Raw genomic sequence first — 12,921 nt, forward strand, 5'->3', positions numbered from 1 at the left:
AAAAGAAGATAGAAACAGATACATTGTAAAATGCAAGCAGACAATGGCCCTGTGGGGAGGACTGAGGGAGAGAGAGGAAGGATGTGTGGAGTGGCAGAAAGGCTGCAAGTGTTTCATGAACTTCATGGATAGTTGAGGGCATCTTCACTGTGAGACCTCACGGGAGTGTTTGCCTATGGTGCATGCTCATTAAAATGAGGCTTGGATACAAGGGTAAGGCACAGCTGAAAGCTTTTGTAATTCAGATGCCAGGATCTTTCAGATGTAAGGATATTTCTCCCTCCCAACCCTACTGACTTCCTATGCTACTTAACTAAGGGCTCTCTTTCCATTAAATTTTTATTCTAAAATTTTATTCTAACAATGATCATCTCTGGCAATAAAAGAATTACTTATAATTCATGTTTTAGCATTTTTCCATTAGGAATACTTTATATCTGAAGGTTTTTGGTGTTTGAAAAAGCATTCTATCTCTTTAAATCAGAATAGAAAATAGAAGGACAGAGAAGAGAATGAATACTTTGTAAACTGGAGGGTAAAGCGACCCCCTATGGCTGTAAGTGGATGTCCATATTTATAGCTTATAAAAACCCTGTCGTTAGTCATAGGCCATGGAAAAATACAGAAATGGGAACAAAGGTGAAGGAGAAAACCTGTGTGGGAAGGACATTTACAACAGTTGTCATGTTATGGTTTCAGAAGTGAGAAGCTATCCTTGCAACACACTTGCCGAATGAAGTGTGGCCAGAGCTTAGTAGAAGCCACAGCACTGCACATAAACTGTTTGTGAGACTTCAATGCAGACTTTGCATAATTACTTAATTATGAAAGGAGATCATATTAAGAACCTTTGCCAAGTAAAAGTTTTTAAAGGTTTGTTGTTGTTGTTGCTAGTTTTAATTGTGTGCATTGTTGCACACATAAGCGTAGGCTCTCCTGAAGACCCAAGATGTCAGATCTCCTGCAGTGGAGTCACAAGTGCTTGGTTGCAATCTGACATGCATGCTGGGAGCCAAACTCAGGGGCTCTAGAAGAGCAGCATCCACTCTTAACCAATGAACTGCTTCTCTAGCACTGCATCCTCAGAAAGTTAGGTTTTAGTCTAAGTGGTAAAACAGAAGAGATATAAAGTTGTTACCCAAATTATTTTGCTCTCCTTTACCTTTCAGAGGATACTCCTCACAGTCTAAGGCCACTTGCAGTAGCTGTGTTCAAAGTTGCAATCACTATTTTCATCTATGCGCTGGGATGCAGGCACAGAACGGACTCACTGGGTGCCCCTTTGTAAAATCATATTACCTTTGAGACCTCTGTCACTGCCTGGCCAAAGCCTTCTTTTGTTCAGGTGAATTTAACACATCCTATTACATGTCTCAGTAAAAACATAGCACAGATAGGCTCACTGGACAGAGACAATAACCTTTCCCAAGAAGAAATAAAGTAAACCTGATAGGTCTTAGTAAAAGCTTCCCTGTTTTGTACTTGTTTTTTTTTTTTTTTTTTTTTTTCCTTACCTTCTTCTGTGGGGAAGGAATGTGTGCATTTGAACAAGATCATCTTGGAGCACTAATCATTTATTTCCTTGACAGTACGACCTGAGCAGTTCCTACATGCTGGACCTTACAAACAATATAGTGGAGGAAAATCCACAATGCTCTCTTCTCACAGACCTTAAAGTCACCCAAACCCGATAAATATTGACCAGTCATGAATAAAATATTCATTAAAAACTTACACATACTATATATGGGACAAGTATCCCATAAGAACAAAATGTAGACTTCTAATTTTGAAAGCATCAAATTATTTATTATGGAGCAGTGAGTTAGACAAGACTTCCTTCAGGCAAGGTTTGAATTGAAATATGTAAGATGAGTAGGACTTAGCTAGGAGAAAGAACAGAAGGGATGGTGATGAAGTGGTAAGAGAGAGGGGGAGGGGGATGGGAGGGGGAGGGGGAGGGGGAGGGGAGGGGAGGGAGAGGGAACAGAGAGCCTGCCTAGCAGCCAGTGTGGTTAAACAGGTGGGTTACATATTATTATTGGCCAAGGCTGTTGAGCAGGGTTCTGTTCAGGTTAGTGTTCAGTGAACATCTTACGAAGAGGGATCTGATGTAGTCGGCCCCCTTCTGCCACATCTGCTGGGCTACCCAGTGCAAGTCCCATATGCAGTGTACATTCTTTCACATGGTGAGATATGCATGGAAAAGCATGAGCAATATCCCAGTTCTATTTCCTGATCCTATGATCCGGCATGATAGTTACCAGGTTCCCTGAACAGATCCAGACACTGGTGGTTGAATAGTGGAGACTAGCCATGGCCATTAGGGTCAGCCATATAGGATTTTACTCCAAGTAAAATTTTGTTTGTATAAAAAGACCTAACTTAAAAATAATTTTTGTACAGAGCTGCTTTATAGATTTCCTACACAATAACACCATTTTGAAGTATTTTTGCAAGCCTCTGTTACTCTCAAAAGACTCCATGGTTTGAAGATAAATAAACTAACAGGACCACTCTTAGAATCAATCACTTGCAAAGTTATTGATTTGATTCCAAGAACAATGTGAAGCCAAGAAGGATGGCAACAGACCACGGTACGGCTGGCAGAGGGCATCCCTCAGTCACAGGTGACTTGGGGATGTGTCCTGTCACTCTCAGAGAATGATCAGCATATCCAATTGCCTCTTGATTTATTAAACAATTTTCAAAAATTCATCATGTACAAACTTTTGAGGGTTTTATGAGTTAGATTAAAGATAATATAAATGATTTGCTTTATTGTAATCAATCCACTTACAGAAATTTATCTGCTTCTTAAATTATAAATAGTAGAATCCCTCTAGGCATGTCTAAACAGATAAATCTAGATTATGGTACCAGAGTGCAAAAATCTTGTGAGATCTGATCTTCTACCAAATGCTGTTCCTATTTTTATTTTTGCGTACCACAGAAGCTTCTGTGAGGAACAACTGAGACATATTAAAAGGTTTCGGGAAGATTAAAAGATTATGCAAATATACAGCATGTACTAATTCTAGTGACTGTGCGGATCTACCAACACCATGAGGGCTTCCCTCTTCAGGGCCAGCCCATAGATCCTGTACTGCAGAGGGTGCTCACAAGGGAGCATTTGCAATCAGCATCGTTTCAGATAATTCTTTAAAATTGGGTTTGAGAGACTTAAGGTAGTTTTTTTTAAAAAAAATCTCCAATTTCTACAAGTTTATTCAAATCTTATGAAATTCTCTAGTGAGTCGCAAAAGCTTATCTTTAAAGGTATTTGCAGTAACAATACAGCTCCTAAGTATGAGAACATATTGATATCCAGCAATGTACTATTATGTTGCTTTTTCTCCCTCAGAAAACAGACCCTCTATTTTACCTCCTTTAAAACATTCTAGCTATCTATTGTTCAAGAAGGTCAGGATAATATAAAAAAAGAAATAATGTTGCAGGCATTTAAATATTTATTAATATGTAGTGTAAAAAAGGCTGAAATATTACAATTCTTTAAGCCTCAGACTTCACTGGGAGATGGAGTAAAAAGCAACTGGCACTAAATAAAATTTTCAATGAGAATGGTGATCCAGTCTTCTTAAGATTAGGATTCCAAACCGGAGGCATTTCCTAGGATAGCTTTAATGTGGTTATCCAGTGCACAGTGCCTACACCTTGACTGTGATTATTTCTCATGTCTATGCTTTTTGTACAAGAGTAAAACTAACCTTAATAGTACAGGCTAGACTAGAGGCAGTTTCCAGTTCAGTGAACTAGGGACATGACACTCAGAGGAGTATTGATTCTAGATATATTTGAAGGTGGTATAGGTACTGGAATCTAGGAAGTCGGAGCTGCAGATGGTGGGGAATTCCCACAATGCCCTGCATAGTGTTACAACAAAGGTTTTTCCCAGTGTCATCAAACCTGTGCTATAGTAAAGAACAGAATCTACCTGTATGGGAGTCAAGACAAGCCCCTTAAGAGTTAGTCCAGTTTGGCAGGTCAGTCACCTGCCCAGGGAACTAACTACTGTAAGGTATGCTGAAGAGAGACAAGGAATAACTCATCCTTTTAACGAGATGATGTTCTTTTCCTTCCTAGAATTCTACTCCCCTTATGTAGTCTCTGAGCTTCAATAGGGTTCTCCTGGGACCGCCCACCTTCTGGTCTCTGTCTCTACCCCCTGCCCTCCATTCTCCCCTCTCTGTGTCTCTCAGATACTAGCAAGACACTGCTATGCTTTCTCTGCTACTCTGGGCTTTTTCACTCTTTCTCTAAGGCTCTTCAACCTGCCATGTGGCCTGGGCTTGTCTGCCATACAGCTGACCCCTATGTCACCTTAACCTTAATGGCATAGTTTTCTCCTTCTTTCTCTTCTGAATTTCCCTCTCCTCCACTCCCCTCATCTCTCTTCCTCTCCCTTTCCCTCCCTCCCCTCTCCTCACCATCCTCCCCTTCCCTCCCCTCCCTCCTTTTCCCTTCCCCCCCCTTTCTCAACTCCATTCTTTTCTCTAGGGAGCTGCTGAGATTTACAACTTGCTTGCTCTCCTGCTTTTCTTTTAAACTCTAATTAAATTGTCCTTGACCTTCTGTTTTGAGTCCATCCTTGAATTCTTTAGCAATGACACTAAGAACCCCATGTGGGAGCCCCAATTTCTATAGATCATTTGATCATTTGATAAGCACAAAGATACTTCCCACAAATTCCAGTAATACTTGGTTCATTGACCAAGTTTCTTCTACCTTTATTTAGTCTGAGAGCATTATTTTGACTTTATTATAGGTAATAATACCACGTTGGCATAAATATTAGAAAAAAGGCCATTTCATATAATTTGATGAAACAAAAATGAATTCATATAATTTTATGGGATAATTATGTAAAACTTCAAATCTGCATATACTTGCATTTCTACCTCTAAGATGTGCTCCTTGAGACTGTCTTGATGGATACACAGCCATGGTGGGACTTAAAGTCGTCATGCAACACTGTTTTTTATAAGAAAATGTTGCAAACAAATATTTATCCTTAGGGAAGCTTTTAAATACACATGTATATTAATCAAGGATACAAATGGTAAAAGTGTATGTTCTAGTGAAAAAGGATGGATAAGATATATTGTAGGCTATAGGTAATTCAAGGGTTATTTTTGTTTTGCTTTTTTTGAGTTTGCAACTGAGTTCACACACCATAATAATGATCTGTTAGAATACAGAGTAAATATGATGAAAGAAGTATAAATGTCTTGGCAGAAAACAATAAACACACACACATATATGGATGGATATATAGGACGAATATGTTCATATATATATATATATATATATATATATATATATATATATATCCTATCAATACAAAGACAACCCAGGATGAAAACTCTCCTCTCTAGGAAGAGATTTACAGCTATGCAGAGACAAGCATGTGTCAGTGAAGGGGTGGTTACACCTGATAGGAACTGCTTAGATGTCCATAGCCTTGATTTTCTTGAGGTGTAGATCATGACCCTAATTTCTGTCACAGGAGTAGTAGGTTACAAGGAGTGCAAAAATAGAATGGAGTTAAACAGTCTTATGATACTCATTTGTCTCTCAATATTGGACAATTGTGAAACTCAAAATGTCATGACATCACAGAGTATGTGTGCACCTACACACATAAATGGTCACAAGTCCTCTCTTATAGGAGTTGTATGAATGACTCGTTTTCAGTAATTTTAACTGGTATTTCTTTAAAGGGAGATTGGAGACTAAACAGAGAAGGGGCAGCCAGAGGGGACAGCGACGGCACCGAGTGGTGCACTGGTTGCATGAATGTCAGTTTGGGTGAGTGGTAATTAACACTGCCATGATTTATTACAGCAGTTTGATTTAAATCCTAGTGAAAGATCATAGCTTTATAGAGCATTGGAGCTCTCCATTAGGCTCCTCCCTCAGAGCTCAGGGATCCCTGTGGACACCTCAGGAGATGAGGAGGAAACACTGTAATAGTCAGAGAAGATGGAGGGCACCAGGAGAACACTGAGTTAACTAAGCAGGGCTCCTAGGGGCTCACAGAGACTGAAAGCAAGTTGGGACCTACATGACTCTGTACTGGGCCCTTCATATACATGTTATGGCTGTTATCTTGATGTTCTTGTGGGACTCCTATGGGAGCAGGTGTGTCTCTGACTCTTTTGCCTAGTCTTGGGACTCTTTTCCTTTTATTGGGTTGCCTTGAGGGTTTTTAATATATCTTATTTTATATTGTTTTGTTGCATTTGGTTGTTGTCTTTTGGAAGCTTGCTCTTTTCTGAATGAAGGGAAAATAGTGGGAGTGGATCTTGGGGAGAAGGGAGGTGGGGGGATCTGGGCAGAGTGGACCAAGGGGAAACTGTAGTCAGATGCATTGTAAGTGAGAAGAATCGCTTTTCAATTAAAAAAATTCCTTATGTGGACACAGCCTAATTAGCATTTGTGGACTTAGCTTAATCCTATTGTTCAATAACTGAATGTATATCTATGGGAACATTCAATTTCTATTTAAAAGTTGTCTAAATTTTCATGAACTGCTTTTCATATTTGTTTACTTGAATCTAGCAGCTTATATAAGTTTTGTTAAAGGAACTCAACATTAAAGATTAAAAATATTGAAAAAATATGGAAATCATCTGCAGCTTGAAGCTCACTGTTGCAAGGACTTAGAAGTCTCTTTCCCACCCATCTTATTTTCAAAAGTATCATCGATCCCTTCATGCACAGTCACAATCGTTAAGTGTTTAAATGCTGTGATTCACCGATAGAATCAATGGGGTCACCAGTTTCTCATTTCTGGACTCAAGAGATGCTTAATATTCGTAATTTCATAACTGAGGAAGGGCCTGTATATCACTGATGGAGAATATGGTGCTGTTCAGATATTTTAGCAGTTAACTCTTATCAGAGGAGAATAAATATTTGAAAGAGCATACCCAAGAAGAGCAAAAGCAACAGAGCTGAAATAATTCAGGTATTACTCATTTATATTGTATATTCTATGTTCTGATGTGAAGCCCAGGATACCCCTGACCGTGCAAGATGATGGTGACCGCAAAGGGTTCCAGAGCATCCTTATACCTCAGACAAGGCTTGTACCTCACTCAAGGTCATAAAACCATCACCACTATCTATTTAAATTTGTGACTTAACTTATACTTTGTCTTTTCTAGAAACTTAATATTTATTTTTATTAAATTTCTATTTTATTTGGTCAGTTTTAGTTAACTATTTTGGCAGAGCATACTGCAAACCACACACTAGATAATAGCAGGCATATACATTATATTTTGCCATAATTAAATGCTGTGACATATTCATTAACATTTTCAAAGCTGGAATCGACGCAAGCATGCACATGCACTTGCACTGGATTTGATCGCACATATTCTAGTGCATATCATTTGGGGCTTTGGAACTCCTGTTTCAAAATTTGTCTTTTTGTTTGACTTTTTAGCACAGACGGTAAGAATGAGAGAGTCATAGGATTTTCTCTTGCATCAGTTGGGATTTTCCTTTTGTTCGTTGCCAAAGAATGGATGCTGTATAACGTATGCTATTTACCCTGGCAGAGTTGAGCTCTTCTGACATTAAGCTCCTCATTTATTTTTTGGGGGAGTCTAGGACACAGAGCGATCAAGCACGCAAAGAAAGACCACATGACCGTTCTTGTTGCCTCATGCATTACTATGGTTTTATTATTAAATCAGTTAAAATTCAAAATTGATTACTGAGGACTCATTATGTGTTCTCACTATGTGTTCTGGGGTTGCGCAAAAATGATTCACAGAAAGTAATCACATGCAGTAGTAAAGTCAGAAAGGTACAACAGAAGATAGAAAACAAATTTTATGTGAGTACATTCCAGAAATAGAATGGTTTCAAGTTTGGGAAAGGCCCCACAGCTCTCTACACTAGTTAATAATTTCTGAAAGCAGAACTTCATGGAAAATTTCACGATTATCAAGGAAAAGGACTCCATCCTGGTCAGGGGTTGTTAAGAGATCATGATGGCCTACTGATCTTTTCAAGCAAGTGGCCAAATCTCTGGGGAGGTATGGCAAAGGAAGGCTGAAAGCAGGAAAAGAAGTGGATTCCCGAAGCTTTGTCATTATTTGTGGTCATGGCCTCTAGGCAAGGAGCATAGTCAGCGCTAAGGCTGTGATGGTGGGCGATGAATTCACTTCTGCTCAGACTTTACCAAAATGAGATATAATGATAGAAAAGGAGATCAGACAGTACTTAAAGAAGAGTCAAGAAAAAGTGAAAGTTGTGCTTTAGATAAAGGCAAGAAATAGCTTTAACTCCTACTTTTAGAGATATAGTTTATGCCAATCACTTATCATTTTTAAGTCTCATTTTAAAATGCTCCAATGGCATAAAACTGTAGGATATCTAAAAATAATGAATATTAAAGTACTACCATGCATGTCAAAGTAGTGTGTACTTAGTAATTTGTAATACTTATTATTGATACTAGAAATTTTGTAGGGGATAGAAGAGGTCTGATTGTAGAGTAGAGAACTACATAATTTCATTTAGTTGCTAACTAGTTAGTTTAATTTTTTTTAGCTAGTAAGAAATAAGAGTCGAGACCAGGGTGATATTTCTGTGAAGCTTAATTTTTGAATTCCTAAGAGTAAGTACATGAGGGTGCTGTTTCTTCCTTGGCCCTTTGCCCACTTTCAACGGATTCCTACAAGCTCAAAGTGCTGCTTGACACCAACTCAAGTTCACGATTAAGTCTTCTCCCTGGCCCATTTCACATAAATGCAGAATCTGCTCTTTTCCTCTCTATAAGCAGCATTCTCCATCCTGGTCAGGAAGCCCTAAGAGATCATGGCGGCCTACTGACCTCTTTTCACCCCCACCACTGTCATTATCTATCCCTCTGCTGTTTGTTTTATCTGCAGGTCAATCAATCACTGTTACAGTATCTCACTCAGTGTGCATGGTGTGTCAATCACTGTTACAGTATCTCACTCAGTGTGCATGGTGTGTCAATCACTGTTACAGTATCTCACTCTGTGCATGGTGTGTCGATCACTGTTACAGTATCTCAGTGCGCATGGAGTATCAACCCACTGCTACAGTATCCCAATATACAAGGTGTGTTCATCACTCTCTTACTATTTGCAACTTAATTATACCCTTCAGCATGTTTTCCTACCAGGGAATTTCCAGGGATTTCCTAATCAGCAGGTATAATGCTGTCCTTAATGGCAAATGATAGAATTTGAATATCTGAAGGAAATCTCTATTCAGTGTGTCCACATGGTTTATCTACCTGTAGAGGAATGTGGAGTTAGTATGATTGGGTCTTGGATTCTGGTTATTCCTTGTCCAGGTCCACTGGGGACAGATCTGGCTGCCTACTGGTAGAGGAAAACTTCACAACACCACTTTAATTTAGTCTTTTAATTCGTTAATTACTCATTAGTTTTGATATATGATGGCATCAATGTATATTGTATATGTAGGCACTTAAAGTACTCCATTCCTATATTGATCCCTCCTATCCATCAGAGGAATATCCAGCCATATTTATATCCAACCTTTCTTCTTAGTTGTTTGCAGCCATGGAACCTGCAACTCCTTCCTATTGCTTCACTCTTTTCCTAGCATTTTCTTTCTCTCTTTTTTTCTCTCATTTTTCCTTTGTTCCTTTGCTTCCATCCTTACTTTGTTCTTTTTTTTCTTCTACCCTTTTTATGTTTAGAGAGTGGCTCTTCTACTCTAGCCTTGACTGATCTGTAGCTGGGAAGTACTATGGTGTCTTGATATAAGTGCATTAGCATCTCAAATACTAGGATTACATGACCTATGCCTCCGTGTGCCTGGATATGTTCTCTATTTATAGAAGAGCTGAAGGGATTAGACGTATGCCTCCATATGCCTGGATATTTTCTCTATTTATAGAAGAGTGGAAGGTTTTTTGTTGTTGTTTCTCCTTTCTTTAAATTTTAGGAACTCTGTATGATAGAGCTTCCCCTTCCTTCCTAGATACACTAGGGAATGTGCAGCATGGAGGAAACTCTAATCAAATGTGGATGGTAGTCCCTGTGCTCACATATGGCCTGCAATAAGGAGACACTTTTCAGTGAGCTCATAAAAGTGTGTTTACCATTCGCTGCTGTTCTTGTACAGTCACTAATTTTTCTTAACACTGGCAGGAAAACCAAAAGGTCTAGAAAATGTAATCCATGGCGGCCAAGAACTGTGGACCATCTATGAGACACTTGCTGCCCTACTATCTTCTGCAAAGACTCTGGGGTTGCAGGCCAAGAAAATATGGTTGGCTCACAGTTTTTCCGACTTTATTATTACCGAACAAGAAATTATACTGTGGCAAGAGGAGTGTTTGCAGTTGAAGTCAGCTTATGCCACTGCACCATCAAGTATGGCTGTAGAGTCAGGATGACTAAAATTAACTGACTCACTTTGATACTGTAATTAATAGTTTAGGTTTTATTTTATTTTATTTTTATATTGTTTTTATTAGATATTTTCTTTGTTTACATTTCAAATGTTATCCCCTTTCCTGGTTTCCCCTCAGAAAACCCCACATGATAATTAGAATGAGTTTTAGTGAATGCCTGAAATGCCTCGCCTATTTCTTAACCATCTGGTTAACCTGGGAAATGTTAGCATGTTAGAATCAAACAGAAGGTTGACTGATTTGTTCAATCCAAACTGGAAAATTGTGATAGACTTCACTTACATTTCTGGAAGTTTTCAACAATCAGTGTTAGATCGCTCACCCAGAGTCTGAGGTATCTATTTTCATTTGTAAGCAACTTTACAATATTTAGAGAAAAATTCTATGCCTTCTCTCTTTAGAGAAACAAGGCCCATTTCTTCCTGTTTTCAGCATAATTCTTAGCTTTCCATGTTTCATCTAAGCATTAAAAATTATTATTCACTTGCTTTGTTGAGAAGATATTAGTAGAAAATAACACATAAAATATCTTCACATGAAATACTCATATCAAAACTACCAGCAAAGATAAATAAATTGGACACCACTTGGTATGTATTATGACGTGGACCATGATACTAATGCTATAAATTAAATTAGATCAAATAATTATGGTAAATATCTAGCCAGTAGTTTAAAAAACATTTGCTGGACTAACTCTGAGAATTATGAACAGTGTTTGTGGTCATTAGTAAGTGTAATTTCCACACCACTAGCAAACAATTCTTCAGAACTCTCTGATTTTCATACACAGCCATTTCTAGTTAGCTATTCCATCCCAACCGTAAAAGATCCGAGAAAAAAAAGAGAGAGAGGGGAAGGAAAAAGGAGTCTCGTTTATAGCCAAATCATATGGGAGAAAGTTGTCCAAAATATTCTCAGAGGTTTTTTTTTTTCTGACAATTTGTTCCTTTCTTGCATCTCGTCAGGACTCCCTTGTTCATTGACAGACTATTATGTTCAGAATGGTTACTGAAAACTTTCAGCACTCAGAAATGCTCGTGAGACATATAAAAATGTCTTTATTCAGACTGGAACATATAATACCTGCCAAATTTGTAGGTTTGAAACCACTTTCAATAGGAATTAAAAGGCCTCCTTCCTTGTTGAAATAGGACTATCAATAGACAACTTGTCTGCTTGGGAGAAATAGCAGGTTCTTGTCTCTGATGTTGCAATTTAGTTTAAAATCACTTTGTGATGACAGGGTACATAAAGATGACAAAACTCTAAAGATGACAGTCTAATTTTCAAAGATGACCGATCATCGATAAAAGATTAAATAACGTAAACATTTGAAATGCCAGATTATCAGGTGGTGGGCACACTTCCAGCATTTCAGGATGCAGAGACACTGCTGATAAAACAGCAGATACTTCTGACATTCCTTCTGTATGCTATGCAAAAACCATCCTTCTCCAGGAGATGTGAATGAATGGTAATTGCTTTTCACTTAGAAGTTATGTATTTGTCTCCATTCTAATGCAATATATTAAATGGTACCAAACGACAGGCACCGAGTCGTCAAAATCAGTTTCTGCAAAGCCCCATGCCTGATTTGGGAATGTTCTTCTCAACCATATCCAGTCCTTAAGTTTTAATAGCAATTTTTAATATACGTACAAGAATGATTAGACACGCTGGTCCTATAAAGCTCCAAATGAAGTTGTTTTCCGTGCTCAGCCAACATCTGAAAAGTGAGAGATAAGAATCAGTGAATACTCTGCATGGACCATAGCAAAACAACATTGTTAAAGACACACGGAACATTCAGTAGTGTCTTCCAAATGCTTACAATGTCTGCTTGACTTACACTTTGGTGGTACCATAATATCTGTATCCTAAAGATGCTGAGAATCCAACAACTACAGCTGGGCTGAGATAGCCAAAGATATAAAAGTTTTTGTGTAAAAACCCCTTGTTGTAGATGACGCCGACAACGATGAGGTATAGGTGAATGCCTTCGATGCACATCCAGGCAAAGGCAGCTAAGAAGAAGTAATGGAGCAGGCCAGCAATGATAGAGCAGACCAACTAGAACACAAACAAAAGAAGAAACCATAAGCAACATTCTCCTTCTAATTATTGTATCATCTGTCAACGTCCTTCATGAAGGATGCCACTTTATTCCACCTCTGATCATGCCACAATATTCATATCTCATCAGCTTTGTTTTTAACATGCTCTACTTGAGGCTTATTTAAAGGAGCTACACTTCGTCAATGGGAAGTGCCGACTGACCTTGTGACAGAATTAACCTTCTTGACTTTTCTTGAGATTTGTTGTTTTTATGCATTAATGTTCTGGGATACACTGGGGACTCTTTCCACAAATTATTTGTTTCTCAGTGACCATATGGTGGTTTAAACTGACTTCTATCTGGATATCACTGACCTTTCCATTTTAAAATTCAAAGAATGTAAATT

General features: G+C 38.4%; 1 protein-coding gene across 1 annotated transcript in view; it reads right to left on the bottom strand.

The window, feature by feature from the left end:
* The window catches only part of Adgrl4 (adhesion G protein-coupled receptor L4), a 104,107-nt gene that overhangs the window by 14,864 nt on the left and 76,322 nt on the right, over positions 1-12,921 (bottom strand). Inside the window, exons 12-13 of the mRNA XM_021158255.3 lie at positions 12,309-12,529; positions 12,119-12,185 (exon numbers count right to left, since the gene is read on the bottom strand). Of these exons, the coding sequence (XP_021013914.1) occupies positions 12,119-12,185; positions 12,309-12,529 (288 nt within the window). The remainder of the gene's footprint in view (positions 1-12,118; positions 12,186-12,308; positions 12,530-12,921) is intronic.

The sequence above is a fragment of the Mus caroli genome, unplaced genomic scaffold, assembly GCF_978045245.1.
Source record: "Mus caroli unplaced genomic scaffold, Mus_caroli_1 scaffold_3, whole genome shotgun sequence".
NCBI classification, from domain to species: domain Eukaryota; kingdom Metazoa; phylum Chordata; class Mammalia; order Rodentia; family Muridae; genus Mus; species Mus caroli.